This window comes from Ceratotherium simum, chromosome 20, assembly GCF_057802395.1.
Source record: "Ceratotherium simum simum isolate JZ-2026a chromosome 20, ASM5780239v1, whole genome shotgun sequence".
Classification (NCBI taxonomy): Eukaryota; Metazoa; Chordata; class Mammalia; order Perissodactyla; family Rhinocerotidae; genus Ceratotherium; species Ceratotherium simum.
The window spans coordinates 4,546,331-4,572,451 of NC_141919.1; the positions used below are offsets into that span (position 1 = coordinate 4,546,331).

The window sequence follows — 26,121 nt, forward strand, 5'->3', positions numbered from 1 at the left end:
GGGTGGTAAATTTTGTTCCTCTTCAGTACACTCTATGATGTTTGCACAACAACAAGATCGCCTAACAACCCATTTCTCAGAATGTATCCCTGTCATTAAGTGACGCATGACTGTATTTGGCAGCCATTAAAAAGAACTAATTAGATCTACATCAGGTAATTTGAGACACAAAGTCATGATGCATCTCGGAATGGAAAAAGGATAAAGAATTTTTTAAATAAAAACAAATTTTTTAATTTAAAAGCAATCCACAAAAAATAATTAAACGTTCATAAAACAGCCTGTTTAATGTGATCCCATTTATATAAAGTCATATATCTTATCTTTATACACAAAGATATCTATGGTGATTGTCATCAAAATGTAGTTATCTCAAAGGTAAGATTTCAGAGGATTTTTACTATCTTTCACATTATTTCTGCATTGTTTAAATTTTCAAGTGTGACCATGTATTATTTATATAATCAGCTTCTGGGTTTTTTTTGTTTTTGTTTTTGTTTTTTGTGAGGAGGATCAGCCCTGAGCTAACATCCATTGCCAATCCTCTTTTTGCTGAGGAAGACTGGCCCTGGGCTAACATCAGTGCCCATCTTCCTCTACTTTATATGGGATGCTGCCACAGCATGGCTTGACAAGCTGTGCATCGGTGTGTGCCGGGAAACCAAACCTGCGAACCCCAGGCCGCTGAAGCGGAGTGCGCGCACTTAACCACTAAGCCACCAGGCCAGCCACTGGGTTTTTTTTTCTTTTTTAAAGCAACTTAGTTACGTTCTTTTCCCTTTCCTTCCCCTATTGAATCAGTTGTCACTTCCTATTAATTTTACCACTGAAATGTTTCCATTTTATATTCCCAGCATTTAATCCTTCCTCATCTCTCTCACCTGTACTACTGAATCAGCCTAGCTAAACACTTGCCTCCGTTATCACTACCAGTTGGCTTCCTATTAAAAAACACACACTCTACTATGCCAACTCCCTCCTCAAAACTTGAGCAGCTCCTCACTGACCATAAAATAAAGACCAAACTACCAAAGCATTCAAGAATCTCGAGTCTCATTCTCAAACTTTTTTTTTTGGTGAGGAAGATTGGCCCTGAGCTAACATCCATTGTCAATCTTCCTCTTTTTCTGCTTGAGGAAGACTGTCCCTGAGCTAACATCTGTGCCAGTCTTTCTCTATTTTGTATGTGGGATGCCACCACAGCATGGGTTGACGAGCAGTGTGTAGGTCCGTGCTTGGGATCCGAACCTGCAAACCCTGGACCGCCAAAGCAGAGCAAGCGAACTTAACCACTATGCCACCAGACCAGCCCCTATCTCTAACTATTTTAACCATCCTGCTCTCATTTGTTTATTCATTCATTTAACAAAGATTTATTGTGTGCCAGACACCATTCTAGCACCTACAATACATCAGTGAAAAAAGAGCCAAGACTGCCTGCCCCAACCTTGTGGAGTTTCTATCCTAATGTGGGAGAGGGGGGAGAAATAGGAAATAAATACAGTGAAGATTATATAGTATACATAGACATAAACATAATGAAGAAGTAAATTATACTATATGTAAGAAGATAATTGTTACGGGAGAGAGAAATGGCATGCTGGCTGGTAGGGGGTCAGTGGAGGTGGGGGGAAGGTTTACACTTTTTAAATAGACTGATCATGGTAGCCCTCATTGAGGTGACATTGAACAGACTTGAAGGTGGTGAGGGGGTCAGCCCTGGGGATTTTTGAGGAAAATGCCCTCCACCCCACCCCAGTGTAAAGGCCATAGGGTGAGAGAGAGCCTGTATGTTCCAGGAATAGCAAAGAGGCCACTGTGGCTGAACCAAGGTGAGAGGAGAGCAGTAAGAGATGAGGTCAGAGAGGCACCAGGATGGCAGTCTAGACCAGAGCATATGGGGCTTCGTAGGCTCAATTATAAGGACTTTGGCTTTTACCGTGAATGAAAAAGGAAATGCAACCAACACCGAGGATGCCTGGGAATTTACATCCTCCCGCGAGCAGTCCTTAACTGACAGATGCGTGGTTAAATTGTGAAGCTCCCTTGTCCCTGACTAGGACAACTCTGAGGTATAACCCACACTCACTCCAGAGCTCCCCGACAGGACCAAACCAGAGTAACTTTCCATGGAGCACACCTCTGCATGGCTTTCTCCTTTCCATGTCCCACCTGCCCACAACCCTGCTGGTTTTTCCTAGGAACACTTTCTAAATTACATTTACACGAATCTTTGTCTCAGGGTTTGCTTCTGGAGAACTCAATCTAAGAGAGGAAGCTACCACAGAGGTTTATGTGAGATCTGGCATGATTTATTCAACAAATTGAATGCTGAACCACTAACTGTTCTGAAAATATATAATTTCATACGCCCATGTCTTCACATGCTAGTATCTTTCCTAAGAAATAACGACTCCTTTCTTCCATCTCCATTGGAAAAGCTGTACTTATTTTCCAAAATGCAGACTCAAACGATGTTACTTTCTGCATAAAATCCTTTCCAGTCTCTTATGGCAGCATGTTTTCAGGGCAGTGACTCTACCAGAACAAATTGAAGGATCAATTGTCTGCATTTTCTATTTCTATTTAGACTCAGATCATTGAGAAGAGACTTTATCTTGTTTTTTATAATTATTTCCCAAAGTGTCTATCTAACACAGTGCTTTGGACATAGTAACGGTCAATACAACTTACTGAATTTCTGATAACTCCTTGTAACTTTTCATTCTCATACGGGACCTAATGTTAACCTCACAAAAACCTCAATTTAAATCTAAACAATATGTGGCAGAAGTCAACTAATTTTAATATGATTGAGTTTTTTGTTTTTTACATGGAGACTTGATTCCAACAGTTTTTATGCCTTGGCTATAAAGAAGGAGCACAGAGAATCTGGGCATTTAAGAAACACACACACTATAAAATGTCTTACGATACTTACTTTGGGGAGAGCACCGGAGGACTGACAAAAGACCGAAGTGCATCTTTCACCATGTCTTGCATGAGATGGGTTCCAAAGACCTTTTTGTTATCCACCAGGAAAGTGGTCTTAAAACAAATGTTATATATTAGTAATGTTATCACGATCTTGATCTACTGTACATATAGTTGTCATTACTGTGACGTAAGCATACTTCTTACAAATACCACAGAATACAAAAGAGATTAAAAAACTAAAAGTTGGAAAATTTTTATAAATCACTGCCTCCACAACAGGTACTATTTATTAACCCCTATTTAAGGTGTATTCTGATGCAGGAGAATAAAATACGTGTAGAAAAAAATCTCTCAAGTCAAGAGTAGTAATATGAAGTGACCAAATATGTCAAATGAGCTAATATATAATGAAAGCGCTTCACAAATTATGAAATATTAAATGGCTATAACTACTAAGCTAGTCAATAATCTTTACTTCTAATGAACACTTTAGAATACATACAATCTTTCTGAAATTTGAAAAAATTATATTTAAAAGAATACATTATTTAATAATAATTTACATTTAATTTTCTCCCCTTAACAACCTCAGTGTATTTTAATATTTACTATACTATACTTTACTTGATTCCTAACACATTTGGATTGTTTCCAGTTTTGGGTGAACATAAACCAAACAGCTATAAACATCTGCATACAAGTTTCCAAGAGGCCATCAGATTCTACTTCTCTTAGGTAAACATGCAGGAGCGGGATCTGTGTATTTATTTTTATAAGAATCTGCCAAATTGTTTTCTGAAGTGGCTGTAGCACTTCACGTTTCCTTCTATCAGTAATGCATCCTACCACCACTTGGTATTGTCAGTTTTTCTTTCTTTCTTAAAATATTCTGAAAGGTGGACAGTTACATTTCATTGTGGTTTTAATTTGCATTTCCCTAACACTAATGATGTTGAATATCATTCCATATTGAAGTGTTCAAATTTTTTGCCCATTTAAAAAACTGAGTTTTCTGTTTTGTTATATTTATAGAATTCTTTATATGTTCTAGATACAAGTCCTTTGTCAGACATGATTTGCAAATACTTTCTCCCACTCTGTTGTCTCCTTTCCTTTTCCTAACAGTGTCTTCCACAGAATTAATTTTAAATTTATCAATTTATCACTTTTTTATGGATTGTACTTTTGATGTCATACCTAAGAATTCTCTGCCTTCTCCAAAGTCACAAAGATTTTCTCCTATCCTTCCTTCTAAAAGTTGTATAGTCTCACATTTTATATTTAGGTCTATAATGCATTCTGAGTCATATGCATTGCATATGCCTCTCCAACTGTTCTTGCACCATTTGTTGAAAAGACTACCTTTTCTCCATTGATTTGCCTTTGTGCTTTGTCAAAAATTAATTGACCGTATTAAATATTGATCAGTTAATTGACCACATTAGTCAATTAATAAAGGACTATATAATACACTACTATATAATAAAGGGCTAATTAAAGAACAGAACTTTCTGGACTTTCCTCTTGGTTCCACTGATCCATGTGTCCATCATTTTGCCTAATACTACACCTGTCTTGAAGTCAGGTAGTGTGAGTTTCCCAATTCTGTTTGTTGTTTTTCAAAATTGCTTTTGCTGTTCTAATTCCTTCGTGTTTCCATATAAATTTTAGAATCAGCTTGTTGACATCTATAAAAATTCCTACTACGATTTTGAGTGAGACTGCTTTGAATCTGTAGATCTATTTTGGGGAGAAGTGACATCTTAAAAGTACCAATTCTTCCAATCCACGAACAAGGTATATTTCTTCATTTATTAGGTCTTCTTTGATTTCTTTCATCAGCACTTCATAGTTTTTCAGCACACAGGTCCTATAAACAGGTGTTAGGTTTATAGATTTCACATTTTGATACTATCGTAAATAGTACTGTTTTTAAAATTTTGATTTCCCATTGTTCGTTGCCAAGTATATAGAAATACAATTGCTTTTTGACCTCATATCCTATGATCTTGTTAAGCTCACCCATCAGGTCTAGGAACTTCTTTGTAGATCTCTTGGCACTCTACACAGAAAATCATGTTCTCTGTAAACAGACAATACTTCTTCCTTTCTCAACTGTATGCCTTTTCCTTCTTTTTCCTGCCTTTTTTCACTGGCTAAGATTTCTAGTACTATGTTGAATAAGAGTGGAGTAATGAGAGTGGACATCCTTGCTTTCTTCCCAATCTTAGGAAGAAAGGATTTAATCTTCATCTTTAAGTATGATGTTAGCTGTAGGTTTTTTGTACATGCCTTTTATCAGGTTAAGGAAGTTCTCTTCTATTCCTAGGTTTGCTGACAGTTTTCTTTTTTTTAATCATGAATGGTTGCTGAATTTTGTCAAATGCTTTTCCTGAATCTATTGAGACTTTAGATTGTATAATGAATTAAAATGACTGATTTTCAAATGTTGAACCAGCCTTGCATTCCTGGGATAAAACCCACTTGGTCATGATTTTTTTTTTTCTTTTAAATATATTGCTGGGTTCAATCTGAAAATACTTTAAGATTTTTGTACCTATGTTCACAAGGAATATTGGTCTATAGTTTCTACGCTTGTAATGTCTGTTTGTCTTTGGTACTGAGGTAATGCTGGCCTCATGTGACAAGTGTTCTTGCCTATTCTATTTTCTGGAAGAGACTGGAGAATTGGCCTGGAGTGTTCTTTGTTGGAAAGTTTTTAACTAGGAATTCAATTTCGTTAATAGACAGGATTTTTCAAGTTATCTACTTCTTCTTTAGTGAGTTTTGGTAGAGTCCTTCATGGACTTGGTCTATTTCATCTAAGTTTTTGAGTTTATGGACACAGAGCTATTTATAATATTCCCATATAATCCTTTTAATGTGTGTAGGGTCTGTAGTGAAATTCGCTCTTTCATTCCTGATACTATTCATCTGTATCTTCTCTCTTTCTTTTTCTATCTGGTTAGAAGTTCATTAACTTTATTGATATTTTCAAAGAACCAGCCTTTGGTTACACTGATTTTCTCTATTCTTTATCTGTTCCCTATTTTACTGATTTCTGCTTTTATCTTTATTTCCTTCCTTCTGCATGCTTTGAGTTTAATTTGCTCTTCTTTTTCTGCTTTTTTAAAGTAGAAGCTTAAATTACTAATTTCAGATCTTTTTTTTTCATTTGAACATTTAATGTTCATATGAATGTTTAATGAACATAAATTTCCCTCTAAGCACTGCTTTAATTGTATCCCACAGATTCTGATATGTTATATTTTCATTTTCATTCTAATTTAAGACTTCCTCTTTGATCCATGGGTTCTTCAGTGTGTGTTTATTTCCAAATATTTGGAGAATTTTCCAGATATCTTTCTGTTACTGATTACATTTAATTCTGAAATAGTCAAGAGCATATTTTCTATGATTTCAATTGTTTTAAAACTATTAAGGCTTGTTTTATGTCCCAGGATATGACCTTGATGAATGTCTAACATTCTAAGTCAATACTTCTATCAAAAAATATAACACTAACTGTGGAATATCCTTTAATAGCATCTACCTTTTGTTCCATCAATCAATAAAACAATGTCAACACACATATAATTTGATATTTAAAGAAGTATTCTGATACTAAGTAGAACTTACTTGTAACAGAGATCTTGAAAGAACACAAGGTGACTGTTCACTGAATTCACAGAAAAAATCCTGATACACAGAGAAAAAGTAATGTCATTAATACATTAAATAAAAGCTGAAGATGTTTGTATATAGAGTGTAATTTTTGCTAGACCTTCTGGAAATGATATACTACCAGAGTTAAAATATGAAAAATAGCTGAAGATCATTTCTACAGGAATTGTCTAACTGTATCAATGGGACAATGGATAATTTTAGAGCCTAATTTGTTTATAACGAACTGACCAATAATAGTATTGTGTAGATACCAATATTAAATTTGTACACCATGAAAATATATCAATAATAATTTATAACTAATGGCAGAGGTTTACTTCCCACTTCACAGAAATAAATATTAAGTAACCAGGCCAATTAAATTCATATTACTGACTATTACTGACTCTACACAAACATCAAAAGATACACTTAGAAAACTACATATGGATTTATACACAAATAGAAAAAAAAGATAAGAAAATACACTGAAATGTTAATATCTATAGATTATAGGACAGTTATTTATCATCATATTTTTCTGCATTTTCCAAATTTTATAGTTAACTAAAAATGTATGTATTTTAACATTTGGATTTGGGTTTGTAAATTATAGACAGACATCTGGGCTTGTGAACATCTATGCCGTTGCTGTAGGCTGGCAGTCAGAGAATAAAAGACATAGAACCCATAAGCTTCCTCTTATGGATGACTATCACTGTGGAAAATAATCCTAGACAATTACAGGCAGCACTTTTTCCCACTGAGCCCTCTACTGTAGCCTAAGGACTGATCCCCCCTGCCCCCCACCTTAGCACAGTATTCATCAATGACTTTGAGCTGGTATTCAAGATGAACCTTTCTGCCAACGAACTCCATTCAAGGAAGGCAATATTACTCCTAGGCTTGGAAAGTTACTGCTCTTTTTATTATGTAACATCCCTAAAATGAGAAGGGTGAAAGTGGGAGAGGGGAAGACAAAGGGAAGGAGAGTGGGAGTAAAATGAAGTGGTGGGAAAATCAAGGGGTGAGGGAGATAAAAAGGGGAGGAAAAACTTTTTCAAGGGCTATTAAAATATGCTCAATTAAGTATCATCTATTTATTTATTTATTTTTTTTACTTGAGGAAGATTCGCCCTGAGCTAACATCTGTGCCAACCTTCCTCTATTTTGTATGTGGGACGCTTCCACAGCATGGCTGACGAGTGGAGTAGGTGCAAACCTGGGCTGCCGAAGCAGAGTGCGCAGAACTTGAACCACTCGGCCACAAGACCAGCCCCAAGTCTCACGTATTTTTTAAAAAACGGTTTTCTTTACTCCTTGAGCTGTTATCCCTTCTGGTTATCATCTCATGACTCTTGACTCTTCTTCATCATTTTGAATAGCCATGTACCATGTTTTAAATTCTCTCCTCTCCTAAAGGAGACAAACCTTGTACTTTTCAGTTACATTTACTATCTTTATGATCACTCATTCTAGCTCCTTTATTGGCTCTTTTTTATCCCAAATTATAAGTATGGATAGCCTGTCTGCTTTTCTTTCTATACTTACTCCCCAGACTCGTGATTCTCAATTTAAATGCGTGTTCTGCCAAAATCTAACAAGTTTCTCTAGTCAATTCATTATCTTCTTTCACAATTAACTTTTACACCTTGCACACCCTCCTCAAAGCGAATACTCTCCAGAGAGACGTCCTCCCATTCCACATTACAAAGAAAATAAAAGTCATCTATCTAACAGGAAATCCCTCAACTTTAGCCTCTAATCCCCTAACTGGACCCACATCTGTACCAGACCCTTTCCTTGTTTACTTTAATAATGGAAGTCCTTCACTTGTCCTAAAGACTCCATTCCTTCCGGCTTTCTCAGGAACATTACACACTGTCAATTATCCATCCTTTGCTCTCCTATATATTACACGTTCTCCCTCTCTACTAGATTTGAACATTTACATTTACATTTAAACAGTCAAGTTTTTCCCATCTTTAAGAAGAAAAAACTGTCACATGATCCCACATTTCCCTCTCAACTGTGCCCTCTGAGCCAAACTTTCTAAAGGAGTTGGCTGGCACTACTGTCTCTACTTACTCAACTCCCACTGTTTTCAACACACACTGGCCTAGCTCTTTGCTCTAATCACCACTGTCCCCTGTCACTAAATCCAATGGACATTTGTATTGGACCTTATTCATCTCTTTCACTTGACCTCTCAGCAGCATCTGACATGACTTCCTTCTTGAAAAACCTTTTAAATTGACTTTCATGAGTTTCTTCCTCTTTGGCAACTTCTCAGTCTGTTCTGTAGATTCAAAGTTTAATTCTAGACTACCTTCTTTTCTTAATCTATATACTTTTTTCCTTATAATCTTATCCATATCACACTTCAATTACCAACTGTGCTGTAATAATCCCAAAATTCTAACTCTAGCACAGACCTCTAAACTCTACCAAAACCTATTCGATATCTCTACTTAAATATTTCAAACATACCCGAACAACTCTACCCTACTTCATTAAGACCCTCATTTGCCTCCAAAGGTCCCCTTTGAGAATTTCCCCATTTCAAGGAACAGCACCAAATTTGCATCTAGATTTGCAGGTCAGAAACCTGGAGACCTTCCTGAGAGCTATCTCATACCCCACATTTAATTTATTACCAATATCCAATCAATTTTAGCTCACACATAGCTCTAATTCTAACGACCTTACCTCACCATCTCCCTGACATCCTTTAAGTCCAAGTTACCATCCTTTCTCCCTTGGGCTACAGTAACGATTTCTTAATTTGTTTCCCTGTGGTTACTCTGTTCCCTTTCAATCTTTTCTCTACAATGCAGCCACATCTTTGCAAATTCTTAATCCATTTATGTCACCCCTCCACTCATACTAATCTTGCATAAAACTCTAATGGTTTTCCTTTGCTCTATGATAAAGGCCAAAATCCTTAACGTGACTTAAATGACCTTGTTGAACTGCCTATCTCTCTAGCCTTACCAAATCCCCCATCCCCATCATGGCAAGCTCCACTCTGTTCCTTTTCTTTTAGTATCTCAAATGTATTATGTTCTTTCCCATCACGTGGAGTAGCACAGCTTCCTTCAGCTGGAACTGCCCTCTACTGTCCCAATGAATGTCTACCTAACCTTCAGATCTAGGCTTTACCTTCATTTCCTTAAGAAAGCCTTCTTTGATCATCAAAGTTAATTCCTTCAATATATATGTTCCAGTTCCTTTCCTTCCTTCACTTACTTTGGTTTGTAATTCTACAATCATTTCTACGAGTATTTGAAAATTTTCTGTCTCACACTACATTGTAAGCCCCATGACAATATGGATAATACGCTTTTGCTCATCATATACTGGTCTAGCACAAAGAAAGTACTCAATGATGTTGGCTGAATGGATGAACATACGTATCCTCACCCTCACAGTTCATTTGTACTCCTTGTCTTATTGCTAATACACATCCCTAACAGAATATATTCTATTAAGTCCATTATTTACCTCATCTAAACTAGGTATCTTCCTAATTACTCCATAGCTGTCAAAAGTATCATCTTATGGGTTCCTAATCTACGACTTTCCCTTAACTAATTTCTCTACCTTCCTCCCTTACCACTATGGTTTCTTCTCTATATGCAAAATATCAAAAACTTTGAAAATGCAGAAAAACGCAAAGAATAAACTATCATCCAGCACTCCATTTTATTTGTTATCCCAATCTTTTTTAAAACTGAATTTGGCTCTGTCTCTGACAATCTTTTCTGTGTGCAACAATGTATAAATGGATATTTTTATTTTTTTTCCCCAAAGCCCCAGTAGATAGTTGTATGTCATAGTTACACATCCTTCTAGTTGCTGTGTGTGGGACGCGGCCTCAGCATGGCCGGAGAAGCAGTGCATCGGTGCGCGCCCAGGATCCAAACCCGGGCCGCCAGCAGCAGAGCGCGCACACTTAACCGCTAAGTCATGGGGCCAGCCCTAAATGCTAAGTCATGGGGCCAGCCCTAAATGGATATTTTTAAACCTAACGACATTCATAAACATTTCCCCATGTCAATATTTTTCTATAACATGCTCATTAATGGCTGTATGACAGATATTCTAATCATATCATAGAATGGATGTCACCACTGGGTATTTAAATAGTTTCTAGTTTTTTTTTTTTGTGAGGAAGACCAGCCCTGAGCTAACAACTGATGCCAATCCTCTTTTTGCTGAGGAAAACTGGCCCTGGGCTAACACCCGTGCCCATCTTCCTCTACTTTATATGGGACACCGCCACAGCACGGCTTGACAAGCAGTGTATCGGTGCATGCCCAGGATCCAAACCTGCGAACCCCAGGCCGCCGAAGCGGAGCACTTGCACTTAAGTGCTATGCCACCAGGCTGGCCCCAACAGTTTCTAGTTTTTTAGGATGACAAAGGAGGATGCAACAAACACCTTTTAGTGCCTCTTTGCACATCTGAGATTATTTTTTCTTACACTAAATCTCTAGAAGGGAAGTTGCCAGGTCAAAGCATACACAATTTTAAGACTTTTGAGAGAGACAGCCATTGGAGTACAGGAAAATGACTATTTCCCTTTATCAACATTAAATATCACTCTACTTTTCAATCTAGTTATTATAAATTGCATTTCTTTAATTACTAGTAAGGTTAAGTCTTTTTCATGTTTACTTCTTTTAAATGTGTGCTCGTGTCCTCTCCCAATTTTTCATTGGGATGCTTATGTTTATCTGATTGATATGTAAGCACTCTCTATAATCTGACACTTTGTCCTAATAGTAAGAGGTTTCTTAAGCAGATTCACCAGACTATTTGGTCTCTTATCCTCCCCCTAATTTTAATCTTTTCCTCTATTCTTGGACTCTGTCACACTACTCAACTATTACCACCTATTCCTCCATCCCAAGTCTTCCAGGGATCCAGACTCGTCTCCTACTTTGCCCTCTTCATGTCCAGTGCCAGCAGTCCAGGGCTGTGGCTGCCCCAGCACCCCTCTATTATGGTGTGTCATTATGCATTTACTCTCCTGACAAGGCAATCCATAATCTTCTGCCAGAATATCAAATTCCAACTGTTGCATTATACTTTCTTATTCCAATTTACAATGATCTTCTCCTTTTCTAAAATCCTATCAATCTGGTGAACATAAAACATATCAATGTAATAATTAAAGATCAGAAAAGCAGATGTAGCAGAAGAGTAAGAAAATCTCTATTCAAAATCCAGACATGCCAATAACCAATCATCTAATTTAGTTACGAGCCCTCTAAAACTTAGTTTGTTTAGCTGTACAATAAATTGCAAAATGAATTGGTTTTTGTCTATCATCTTTTCTACCTTTATAATTCTGTGACTCTTATGACAGAATAAGGCATACTGCTAAAAGAAAGCAAACACAAAAGGAGGTAATAAAGGCATAATTAGTGAAAGTTTCACTAAGGAATGAAGACTTAAGTTAGGCTTTAATGACAAAGAATTAGCAGAAAGGAAAATAAAGTTAGTACAAGAAAGAGCATTAAAAAAAGCGCAAATCTTTATTGACCATCAACTACATCCCAGAGGCTACTGTTAAATTCTAGGACTATAAACTAGATAATTTGTTACCTCAAGGAACGCAGGTAAAGAAGCAACCTGGAACTAGCAAGGAAGACTTCAGAGGAAATGACTTGGGGCTAGGAATTATGTACCTCAGCATACAGGGGGAACAACAATCAAATGTATATCTATGCATAGTCATGCAAAATAAATTAGTGTACGTATGTCTAAATAACAACAGTATTATTTTGCATATCTTCTATCTTCCTACTAATCTTATATGTCACTATAACCTCATCAATTAAGAAACATCCATCTCTGAATGTTTTAATATTCCCAACATAAACCTTGTTTTTCTATATTTTAACCCATAAAAAAGATTAATCCAAAATATGTTAGCTTAAAAATGTACATACTCTTTTACCCAGCAACTTCATTGTTTAGGACTTTATCTTAAGGGGGAAGGAAGTACAGGATATTAAGATTTACCTACAAAGATGTTCATCTTAGTATTGTTTGTAACGGTAAAACACTGAAAATGACCTAAACGTAATTCAATATTAATAGACTGGAAAAAACTGTGGTATATGCGTACAATAAAATACCACGTAGCCATTAAAATAATGTAGAAATATGTGTACAGTCATGCGCCACATAACGATGCTTTAGTCAACGATGGACCACATATACGAGAGTGGTCCTGTAAGATCAGTTCCATATAGCCTAGGTGTGTAGCAGGCTATACCATCTAGGTTTGTGTAAGTACACTCTATGATGTTCGCACAAAGACTAAATCTCCTAACAACACATTTCTCAGAATGTATCCCCATCATTAAGCAACGCATGACTGCATTTGTTGACATGAAAAAAAAGATGTTCATGATGTAGAAATTAATGATTAAAAAAAGCAGATTACCAAACACCATGATCCAATTTTTCTAAGAAAAAATATTTATACATATGCACATATATATGTATGCATATGTACACACACATACGCATTCATATAAAAGGTTCTGAAGACAGAATCCAGGGTTCAAACTCTTCATTTGTAAAACTTGGGTGAATTATCTAACCTCTCTAAACTTTAGTTTCTTAATCTCTAAGATGGATAGTATAAAATTCTTACGAGGATTAAACATAAAAAAGAAATATATATACACCACTTAATCCTCCAGCTATCACAGAAAATAAGTAAGCAGTATTATTTATGCTTGGGACAGTCAGTCTCTAAAAAGTGATAACTTATTCTGTTGTTAAATCAAAGTTATATTCCAGAATAGAGATTTGTACTTACCAGAATACAATGTAAATTTGTTAAATTGACCACCTCACAGACAGTTTTTATTCTATCTATTAATCTTGCAAAATAGTTGACCATTTCTTCCCTTTTAATTATTTTTGCATATCGAGGGAAGGTGGGTGGAAGTAGTCTCTGGTTAACAAGGGGCTCAAAACCCATCATAATCGGATGATCTAAAAAAAAAAAAAGATTTTCAATATTTCTCTGAATTTTAAACCTCAAATACTACTAAACATAAAGATAAAAAGGCCAGTTTCAAAAGCATCTCCCAACACAATTCTAATCACAATGTTCTCTAAATGTATTTTATAATTTACAATTAATGTATCTATACATACGCATTTTTTAAAAAGAGAGAAGCAGATTTAATAACCTAAAATTGTACTTCCTACCCACATGGTGGTAGCAGAGGTGATGAAGAGAGATTTCTACCTCAGAATTAACTCCAAGCCAAGAATGTGATAAACAGGGTTAATATATTTCCTAGGGGGAAAAAAGGCATTAACTACTGCATTAACTATGAGATTGTAAAGAAAGGTAAAAAGGGAACATAAATGTAGGTTTGTCTTCCCTTCAATTATTGAACCATAGAATCAATTCAAACTTAGCCACATAATAATGCAAAAACATCAAGAGGAGAACTGTGCCCACCCAACTCCCAGGAGTCCAGACCGCATTTGGAACTGAGACATAATAACAGAAATTCACAATGAAAATAACATTACAAGAAACCCAAAGGTGAGTCCTTCTTTCCCCTTCTCTGTCCCCTGGTGCTCTCACTTTTCACACTAGTGCAAAGTTCCAAACTAAGTCTTTCTCAACTTGAAATCTAAAATGAGGAAGTATATCGCTGAAGCAAGAAGTGACTAAGAATTTTGGATTCCAAGTTCTCTTGCTGGAGTCAAACAGGCTGCAAATCAAGAATAAATAAAAATAGTTTCAAATGTCACTGAAAGTTAAAATTAAAGCTGAGCAGACATCATTAAGAATTACAAGCAAGACTGATACTTAACCAAATTACAACAATGCTCCTGAGACATACTCCATAATTGTTCCTAAGCATCATGCAAATAAAGATGTTATGTTCCCCAGGGTTTTTGGCCGTCTTGTCTTCTCCATACTGAAGTTCTCCCTCTTCAAAGTTAACTTATTTTTATATAAATTCCAATTTAGCTGATGATGTCCAGACTAAAATCCTTAGCCCACAATCTTTCTTCTGAGTTTCAAACCTATGATTTCTAACTACATAACAGACATTTCTACCTTGGTGTCCCACACCATCTCAAAAAGTGCATGTCCCCAAACTACCTTTGTCTTGCCCCAAACACTGCTTCTCCTATGTTCCCTTTCTCAGTAAAATGACAAACTGTCCTTACTATTGCTTAAGCCAGAAACTTCGGTGTCTCTTCTCACCTCTTCATCTGCTTCATTTAATTAGTCTATAAGTCCTAAGTATTACACTTCCTAATCTCTACCCAATCTGTCCCTCCTCTTCACTCTTGCTGCCACTGTAATGCTTTACCTAGCTTTCCTGCACTGACTGCTCCCTCATTAAATTAGTCCTATATACTGCCACCTCAATTGTTTTACCTATATTTCAACCTGATCTCACTCCCCTAACCTCAAAATTTTGTTGACTATTACATACAGTACAAATTCTCTGGCAGGGCACCGGAAGGTGCTTTACAATTTCCTGCCACTCCTATAGAAAAAAATTTTGTACGCCAATGGCAAACTACGCATTGTCAGATTGATTCTATAGGAGTTATTTTACAAATTGATAAATTGTAGGTAACTAATATATATGCAAATTATGTCCAGTCTGGCAGAGATTCAACTGACGCCCCCCCAAACTCTATAGAAAAAGTTTTGTCTCTGCTTATAATTTATTTCAACATTCCATTACTCCATATAAATCTGTACATTTTAAAACTTTTCATGTCTGGCCATTTCACTGAACGAATTTAACAAAATCCTTAACACATATTATATCTGCATGAGAGTCATGGTTTTGCCTTTTTCTAACAATCATCTTTTAATGCTTTCTATTCCCTAAACACCATGAGCTATACAGTGACTTACAAATATCATGTTCTTTTATGCCTCTTTACTTATACACAAACTATTCTCTACCTGTAAAGCCCATCCCCCTTCCTGCCCTTGTTCTTAGCCTAGGAGACTTGATATAGCTTGAATTCCCTCTCATCCTCAGTCTTCCCCTAGTACTTTGTACATACCCTACTACACCGTGTGAGATGGCAGCATTTGTCCCTCTCTCTGACTTCTTTTGAAAGCAGGAACTGGCTTGTGTCCCAAACACTTAAATGCCAGGCTCATAACAGGCACTGGAAACATGTTTACTGAATGACAAGACATGTACGCTCAAAATAAAATGAAAGACTGCTACCACTATAATAAAATAGTTTTAATTTCTGATTTATCACACTTCATTTAGAACTGAAGTAAAGTAGTAGCAACAATGCTGTAAGAAACTTCTTTACCATACCAACATGAATACACTTTAATGATAAATGCACAGAACCCAGATACTTAAATAGTACATTACCCTTATTTTCCCTCAAAGCATTCTAAAATGCATCTAAAATTATTACCCAGGAATAGTCTTTTATTCTTAATTCACATACTTTTAGGCTTTAAACCACAAGTCAAAGATAAGAGCCACTCATGAAAATCTTTATTACCAGGGAAGGAAGTAAATGGTAATGAGAAATCAGTAACAAATACAATATATTCTGTATTACGTTCATTTTTATACAAACTAAAAGTACAACATAAAACAGTATCACCTTCTGAAAGTAATTCAGCTGTCCCGCACACTATAAGGTGTTTAGCAGCATCCCTGACCTTTACCCACTAGACGCCAGTAGCACCCCCAACTGTGAAGAACACAAATGGATCCAACACTGCCAAATGTCCTGGGAGGACCCAATTGGGAAACACTGGTCTAGACAATACAATAAGCAACTATAATTCACTGTAGATAAGCTCAGAAAGTAATAGGAGCATCTAATCAATGGAAAAATCAGACGAAAGACTCCCAAGAAGAAGTGAAGTCTAAGGAAAGACCTAAATGATGAGAAGTTAGTCAAAGCACAAAACATTAGGCAGAACAAAGTATTCCAAGCACATCAAAGGCCCAGAGGACAGAGAATATGGCTCCTTTTCTTTTTTCCTTAGGGAGTTGTAATTTTCCAAGTCATAACTTCCTGAGTCAAACTCAGGAAGTAAAAATAGATGCATATAAATAGAGTGGGGACCAAGTCCCTACGCATAAAGTTAGAAGTTGTCTGTATGCTTCTCTCCATTCTCCGCAAACATTTAAATTTTCCCCTTACATTTTTCTGAACATAGTCCTTGTTAATTGGTAAAGTGGTTCCTAGTAGCTATTTTTAAGTGGCAGCTGTTGTTGAATCTCATGCAAAAGGACTCTGCCACCACCCTATACAAAACATAATAACTTGCCTGAGTAGAAATGAGCTAAGAACTGAGCTATAATAAGAGATCAAAGCAGTTACTCAGGATGCAGAATAGAGTTGAGCAGGAGAGGGGCTAAAAGCCTGGCAGGGGTTTGTGTTTGGTTTCACGGCAACATCCACTATGAAATGCTAAAAGAAGCTTTACCACACCCAAACCCCTCCCAGAATAAACTGCTCTAACATTTGCCCACTATACTTCATGTATCTATCTCTACCACACAATTTATCTCAGACTGTCTTATATTAAAATAATCTAAATAGTCCTTACTAAACGACCTCAGAAAAGAACATAATTCACCTTTCTACCCAGCGTGTACTTTGGTCAATAAATTTTTCCTGAATTGAACTGGATACATATCAGACAAGATAACTTCTAAACTCTCTTCTAATTTTACAAGTCTGTAGATGTAGAAAAATTTTCTTGGTTTTCCAGTTAAAATACTTCATATATAAAATGCTTCTTAGTACAAGAAGGCCAAATAAGATCATTTTCCCTTGATACTAACACTTTTAAAAATAAAATATAGTTACTATTTTCAAAATATGATGGCGCATTGATTTAGAGTGTTTTAGTTACTAAAATTCTTGTTAGATAACTGGTCTACATTATTAATAGCAGAAAAGCATTATAAACAGCACAAGGTCTTTGGATAAAAGATTTATAGTAACAATGTGCTTTGATTTAATTTAGCAAAGTAAGTTATTCTAAAATTGATTAGATGCCAAAATTAGAGATCTGGAAATGTTTTAGTCGAGACAACACATCTCTTCCAAGTTACATAGACAATTTCCAGTTAGATTTATTGAAATAATGAGTTTTGGATGCCCTCAAGTTGGAAGGAATTCTGAAAAACAATGCTGAAGCTGCCAGGGTTTTGTTATGTTATTCTGCACTTCTTGGCTACTTGATTTCCTTTTTTTCCTTTCCTTCCATTTTCCTAAAATGTTGTAACACTATGCTATGTGACATAGCCAGACACAAAAGGACAAATATTGTATGATCCTACTTATATGAGGAACCTAGTATAGTCAAATTCATAGAAACATAAAGTAAAACAGTGGTTACCAGGGGCTAGAGGGAGGGGGAGTTTTTTTTTTTTTTTTTTTTAAAGATTTTATTTATTTATTTATTTTCCCCCCAAAGCCCCAGTAGATAGTTGTATGTCATAGCTGCACATCCTTCTAGGTGCTGTTATGTGGGACGCGGCCTCAGCACGGCCAGAGAAGCGGTGCGCCCGTGCGCGCCCGGGATCCGAACCCGGGCCGCCATCAGCAGAGCGCGAACACTTAACTGCTAAGCCACGGGGCCAGCCCGGGAGTTATTGTTTAATGAATACAGGGTTTTAGTTTGGGAAGATGAAAAGTTGTGTAGATGGATGGTGGTGATAGTTGCACGACAATGTGAATGTACTTGATGCCACTGAATTGTACACTTAAAAATGGTTAAAATGGCAAATTTTGTTATGTATATTTCACCGCAAAAAAAGTTATAAAAAGGCATTAAATCACACCTGTTAAACTCAAAAGGCATGGTCTCAATGAATATTCTATCCTAATCACAGGTCCAAATAACTTATGGTGTAATATATGCACATCTACATATTTTGAAGTTCTTTGGTGTACATTTTTGAATAGGTATACGTGCAAATGATAAAGGTTTCAAATAAAACAAAAGCGTATACAATGAAAGAAAGTCTTCTGCCCACTTGCGACCCCCAGTTAATCTCTTGAGAACTAACCTCTACAAGTTTCTCCCATGTGTGCATATTTACATGTATCCTTTTTTCACTTGATTCAGGTATAATTTAGATACAATACAAAGGAAATATTAAGCTTACAGTTCATTGTTTTGAAAAATATATACAACCATGTAACTACCACCACAATCAATGTATACAACATTTCCATTTCCCCAAAAGGTTCCCTGTGCCCCGTCTCAGCCAATCACCCCCATGCCCAGCAAAATGGAACGACTGTCTCTTTACAGTCATGCGTCGCTTAACGATGGGGATACATTCTGAGAAATGCATCGTTAGGCAATTCTGTTGCTGTGTAAACATCAGAGTGTACTTACACAGACTAGATGATATAGCCTACTACACACCTAGGTTATATGGTACTAATTTTATGGGACCACTGTTGGATATGTGGTCCATAGCTGACCAAAACGTTGTTATAGGGCACATGACTGTATATAGATTAGTCTTTCCTACTTTTATACAAAAAGTTTCATACAATTTGTACTCTTTTATATCTGACTGCTTTCAGCATAATGTTTCCAAGATTTTTTAATTACGTTGAATTTATCAGTATTTCATTTCTTTCTATTGCTAAAAAGTACTTCGTTCTATGGATATACCACAATTTGTCCATTGACACATATTCTCTTCTTAAACTAAAACATCAACATGTTATACATGCTGATCTGCTTTTCTGCATTGTTTAAGGTGAATTTTTTTCTTCTGAAGTAATCTCAAACTTACAGTAAAGTTGCAAGTGCAGTCAATACTGAATCACTCTCAAATACGTTGAGTGCTATTTCTACAAAGACATACTCTCTTATATATTAACAATACAAAAATCAGAATCAGGAAACTAACATTGACTGGTTAGTATTACCTAATTCTCAGAACTCACTCAAGTTTTACAAACTGTTCCAATAATGTTCTTCACATTCATGTCAGAATCACGAGTTGCATTTAATTTCATTGTCTCTTAATGTCCTTCATCTAGAATAGTACTTCACTCTTTCCTTGGCCTCCATACTTTGACAACTTTGAAGACTAACACGCCAGTAATTTTGTATACTGCCCTTCAATGCGCATTTGTTTTACTTCTTCATAATTAGATACAAATTATGAATCTCTGGATTGTGACAGAAGTGATATGTTATATTCTTTTCATTGCACCCTATCAGCAAAGTAGTGATTTGACTTACTACTGGTAATGTTAACTTTGATCACTTAGATTAAGTAGATCACTCACAGGCTTCTTCACTATAGTTACTACTTTGCCCTTTGCAGTTAATAAATATTTGGGGGACAGGGGAAAGACACCTAAACATGCTCATCATCACCAAACTCAATTCACTCATCCACTTATTTATATGAGTATGGAATCACTGCTTCCTCTTTTATTCAATAGGTTATAATCTATTAAAAACATTTACTTTGATGTTCAAGTTGTCCCCAACTTGGCCTGTATGAATGCCCCTTCCGGCTGTTTTCTTTATACAACTGACATGTTTCCATCGTTCTTTGAACATTTACTCTGGCATAATAAGATGCTCTAGGCTCATCTTGTTCTCTCCTGCCCTAGCCCTAGAATCACCCAGTTCTCCAAAATGTGCTAGTTCTTTTCATTTTTATATTTTTTCCACCTTCACTGAGATATAATTGACAATAAAATTCTAAGATACTTAAAGTATACAATGTGACAATTTGATATGTGTATACTGTGACAGGATTCCACCTAGTTAAGTAATTAACATATCTATCACCTCACATATTTACTTTTTATTTCCCCCCCTTTGGTGAGAACATTTAAGTTCTAGTCTAACAGCAAACTTCAATTATACAGTATACTGTTATCAACTATAGCCATCATGTTATATATTAAATTCTCAGAACTTATTCATCTTATAACTGAAGGTTTGTACCCTTTTACCAACCTCTCCCTATTTTCCCTAGTCCCCGGCAACCACTTTTCTACTGTTTTTATGAGTTCAACTTTTTTTTTATTCCACATATAAGTGATACCATACAGTGTTTCTCTTTCTCTGTCCAGCTTATTTCACTTAGCATAATGCCCTCCAGGTTCATCCATGTTGTCACAAATGACAAGATATCCTTCTTTTTTAAAGGCTGAATAATATTCCACTGTATATATATACATCACATTTACTTTATCCATTCATCTGTCGATGGACACTTAGATTGTTTCATACCTTGGCTATTGTAAATAATGCTGGAAAAAGTATGAAAATGGAAACCAAAAGGAAGCATGGGCAGGTACACTTGTATCATACAAAACAGACTTTAAGCCAAAGACTGTACAGGAGACAAAGAAAGTCATTATATAATGATAAAGGGGTCAATTCATCAAGAGGATATAACAATTACAAACATTTATACACCCAACATAGGAGCATCTAAATATATACAGTAGATATTAACAGATCTGAAGACAGCAATACAATAATAGCAGAGGACTTCAATACCCAACTTTCAACAATGGATAGATCATCCAGACAGAAAATCAGTAAGAAAACATTCTAATTAAACTATACATTAGACTAGATGGACCTAACAGACATATACAAAGTATTCCACCCAACAGCAGCATAATACACATTCTTCTTAAGCAGCTAGATCATATGATAGGAGAAAAACAAGTCATAGCAAATTGAAGAACACGGAAATCATACCAACTTTCTCTTCTGAGCACAATGGTATAATACCAGAAATCAACAAGATGAAAGCTGGAAAATCTACAAATATGTGAAAACTAAGTAACACACGACACACCTCTGACCAACCAATGGCTCAAAGAAAAAAAGCAAAAAATACCTCAAAATAAATGAAAATGGAAACACACCATACCAAAACCTATGGGATGCTGCAAAAGCAGTTCTAAGAAGGAAGTTTATAGTGATAAACGCATTTGTTATGAAATTAGAAAGATCTCAAATAAACAACCTAACTTTACACCTCAAGGAACTAGAAAAACAAATTAAGCCCTAAATTAGCAGGATGGAAATAATAAAAAATTGGAGTGGAAATAAATGAAAAGGAGACCAGAAAAATAATAGAAAAGAACACAACTAAGAGCTAGTTTTTCGAAAAGATAGTAATTATTGATAGGTATGGATTACCATTGCCATTTTGTTAACTGTTTTCTGCTTGTTTTGTAATTCCTTTGTTCCTTTATTCTTTCTCTTGCTCTTTTCCTTTGTTATTCGATGATTTTCTGTAGTGTTAAGCTTTGATGCCTTTCTTTTTATCTTCTGTATTATCTACTAACAGGCTTTTGCTTTGTGGTTAAGTTGAGACTTGCATAAAACACCTTATAACAGTGTATTTTAACCTGATAATCACTTAACTTCAAAAGCATACCAAAGCTCCCCCTCACCTACGTTTATGTTTTTGATGTCACAATTTGCATCTTTTTTCATTGTCTATCCATTAACAAATTATTGTAGTTATAGTTATTTTTAATACTTTTAACCTTCATACTAGAGTTGTAAGTGATTTACCCACCAGCATTGTAACATTAGAGTATTCTGAATTTAACCACATATTTACCTTTACCAGTGAGATTTATACTTTCATATGTTTTCCTGTTACTAATTAGTGGCCTTTCGTTTCAGCTGGAAGAACTCCCTTTAACATTTCTTGTGAGGTCGGTATAGTGGTGATGAACTCCTTCAGCTTTTGTCTGGAAACTCTTTTTCTCTCCTTCAATTCTGAAGGACAACTTTGCCTGGTAGAGTATTCTTGGTTGGCATTATTTTCTTTCAGCACTTTGAATACATGATCCCTCTCCCTTCTGGTCTGCAAGGTTTCTCCTGAAAAATCTGTTGATAGTCTTAGGGGGATTCTTTTGTACATAAGTTGCTCTTCTTTTGCTGCTTTTAAGATTCTCTCCTTGTCTTTAACTTTTGATAATTTAATTGTAACGTGTCTTGATGTGGGTCTCTGTGGGTTCATCTTTTCTGCAACTCTCTGGGCTTCCTGGATCTGGATGTCTGTTTCCTTCTCCAGGATAGGAAAATTTTCAGCCATTATTTCTTTGAATATGCTTTCTGCCCCTGTCTCTCTCTCTTCTCCTTCTGGGACCCCTATAATGCATAATGCATATCTGCTTGATGGTGTCCCAAAAATCCCATAAGCTATCTTCATACTTTTTCATTATTTTTCTTTTTGCCCGATTGGCTTAATTCCACCGCCCTGTCTTCAAGTTTGCTATCTTTTCTTCCACTTGATCTAAGTTTCCTGCTGAACTCCTCTACCAAATTTTTCAGTAGTTATTGTATTCTTCAGCTCTGTGACTTCTGTTTGGTATTTTTTTATGTTTTCTACCTCCTTGTTGAAATCCTACTTTGTTCACGCATTGCTTCCTGACCTCAGTGAATATTTTTATGACTATTATTTTGTACTCTCAATCAGGTAAATGACTTATCTCCATTTCATTAAGATCTGTGTCTGGATATTTACTTTGTTCTTTTGTTTGGAACATATTTCTCTGTTTCTTCCTTTTCCTTGACTCTCTGTGTTGGTTTCTGCATAGTAGATAAAATAGCCACATTTCCCAGTCTTGATAAAACAGTCTAGTGTAAGAGACGAACCTCATCAATCAACTCAGCCCAAGCTCTTAGTTGTCTCTCAAACTTCTGTGATTATCCAAGCCTCCCTCTCTGTTCTTAGTGGCTCCCAGTGGTTGAGGTTGTGCCAAGACCCGTCAGTGTCCCTAAGGGGAGGACTGCAGTCAGCACCTAGATGCAGGGTCATTAGAAGCTAGACCCTCAAGAAGCAGCTTGAGAAACTACGTGGTTAAGCCCCTTCCAGGGAGAAATCCAGAGACAAGTGTTTTTGCCTGATCCCTCTGTGCTGGGCCTGGGCGTACAGCCACAGGGGAAGGGTGCTCCCATACCCATTAACAACTGTTTCTTTGTTTGATACACTTCTGTGGTACTCATGAATGGATCCATTGGCTATTAGAGCTAAGTGACGCAGGGGCTCATCCCTTGAGCGGCAGCTGCAAAAGCTCGGGTGCTGGGTGTATGTATGTACAAGCCCCTTCCCAGGAGACACTGGCAAGTGGGTTTTATTATTGGAACAGGCTGGAAAGAAAAGGTGGGAGAGGTGCCTGCTAGCTTCCCCCGTCTCTGAAGATCTCAGTCAGCCCCTAGATGCCTGCTAAACTGGAGGTCTGGCACTCAGGGAGCAGCTTTTAAAGTATGCAGATAAACCTATCTCAAGGAACAACTGGGAGATGGGCAATTTTGCCTGCTCCCTCCAGTGCTGAGCCCTCAGGCAGCAGCTTTTAAAGTATACAAATAAACCTCTTTCAGAAATAGACTGGGAGATGGGAGATGGGTGATTCTGCCCGCTTCCTCTGCACTGAACCTTGTGCAAACAGCCGTGGCAAGTGCTCAAGCACCCATTAAGAACTGCTTCTTTGTTTGCTCTAGTCTTGTGGGTCTCTTGGACACAAGCCCCGCTGGCCTCCAGAGTTAGGTGTTTAAGACATCCCTCCAGAGGGTGTCTTAAAAATTGAGGCGCTAGACGTGGAGAACGAACGCTTCGCTCCTCATGTAGAAGCTGGGAGTTCGGGTTCTCTCTCCGTTGCATGGCGCTATGTCAGGGGTGAGGTTTATGGCAAGAGTGTGTCTCAGCCTTTCCTCTCCGTTTTGATGAGGGTATTTTCTCATTCACCAAGGTATAGCAGTTGATCAGCTAGTTTCTGGATCTCTTTCAGAGGGAGTGCTCCATATGTAGCTCCACATTCAGCATGTCCATCAGAGGAAGGGAGCTCAGGAGCCTCCTATGTCACCATCTTGGTCAACTCCTACCCCCAGTTACTTTTAGTGGACAATGGCCTTTAGGAAGCAAGATCTGGATGTTAGGTGTGCTCACTGTTATTGGGATATCACTGTTCCCAGGGTCTCTAGATGACAGAGCCAGAAAAAATATATATATGCGTATGGACATGTTTACACACACACACACAGTCATACATATACATACTTACACCTACATCTATTTCTATATCAATCTATATATATTAGAAACTATGAATTTATACCCATACCTTTAATTTCAATCCAAAACTAGAGAGTTCAATTTAGTTTTCTCTCTTTCTAGAAATTAGTGTAACATCTCCCCAAATCTAAGAAATGTGGCATGCCATAATTCTTAATACATTTATACATATGATCAATTCCCCCATATGTAAGCAATCTTTGTATTACTTTCTACTGCTCTTGTAACAAATTACCACAAATTGGGTGTTGTAAAACGAGAGACATTTATTCTCTCACAATTCTGGAGGCCAGAAGTTCAACATCAGTTTCAACAGGCTCAAATCAAGGTGTTGGCAGGGCAGCACTCTGCCCAAAGGCTTTAAGGGAAAAATCTGTTCCTTGCTTTTTCCAGGTTCTTGTGTTAGAATTCCTTGGCTTATAGCTGCATCATGCCAATCTTTACCTGTGTCTTCACATCACTTTCTTCTTTTCTGCGTGTCTATCTAATCTCTTTCTGCCTCTCTTTTAAGAAGGACATTTAGGATGGTATTTAGAGTCCAACCAGATAATGCAAGATCATCTCCTCATTGAAAGATCCTTACTTAATCACATCTGCAAAGACTTTCTTTCCAATTAAAGTAACATTTATAGGTTTTGAGAATTAGGAGCTTGATATATTTGGGGCTATCATTTAGGTGTGCTAGCAGTGACACCTCCCCTACACAGGATGTGCTCTCACCTTACTTGGGTTCTACCTCCAAGCCACCATGACCCCCACTCTGTCTGGGCTCCTATACCCCATGTCAGGCCACTCTTCCACAAACATGCCTCCTCAACCTGTCTAAGCTCTGAAACCCTATGCCAGGTCACCTTTCTGTACAGATGCCCTTCCTCAATCTGCTTAGGCTGCAAATCGCCACACAGTCCACCTTTCCATTAAGACTTCCTCCTCTTGATGCTTAGGCTCTGACATTCTGTGCTGGGCTGTCCTCCCGTAAAGATGCCCTCTTCACCCCACTTGTTATCTGACACCTGTCCCTGGGCACCTTTCCACAAGGACGACTTCTTCAATATGCTTAGGCTCTAAAATCCCGCACCAGGCGACCCTTAGATATAGATGCCCTCCTTACCTTGCATGGTCTCCAACAGCCCACAGCTGCCTCTATGAATCTGCCTCAGGTTCTAGTACCCCATGGCAGGCCACACTCACACGAGTATGCCCTCCTCACCCTGCCTAGGCTCCCACACACCTTTTGGGCTCTAAAACTCTACACTAGACGCCCTCCTATAGACATACTCTCTTCACCCTACTTAGGCTATTGACACACAGTGCCAGGTTGCTTCCACATGGTCACCCTCCTGATCCTGCTTAGGCTCAGGTACTCCAAGCTCAGCTGCCCTCCTGGGCAGATACCCTTCTCACCTCGCTT

The 26,121-nt window shown here is 37.1% G+C and overlaps 1 protein-coding gene across 4 annotated transcripts in view; it reads right to left on the reverse strand.

Moving 5' to 3' along the window:
* NAA35 (N-alpha-acetyltransferase 35, NatC auxiliary subunit) overlaps positions 1 to 26,121 on the reverse strand; it is a 93,886-nt gene that overhangs the window by 19,818 nt on the left and 47,947 nt on the right. For all 4 annotated transcript variants that reach the window (XM_004440803.3, XM_014795589.2, XM_087444318.1 and 1 more), the window contains exons 12-14: positions 13,445 to 13,623; positions 6,577 to 6,636; positions 2,942 to 3,048 (exon numbers count right to left, since the gene is read on the reverse strand). In XM_004440803.3, coding sequence (XP_004440860.1) covers positions 2,942 to 3,048; positions 6,577 to 6,636; positions 13,445 to 13,623 — 346 coding nt within the window. The remainder of the gene's footprint in view (positions 1 to 2,941; positions 3,049 to 6,576; positions 6,637 to 13,444; positions 13,624 to 26,121) is intronic.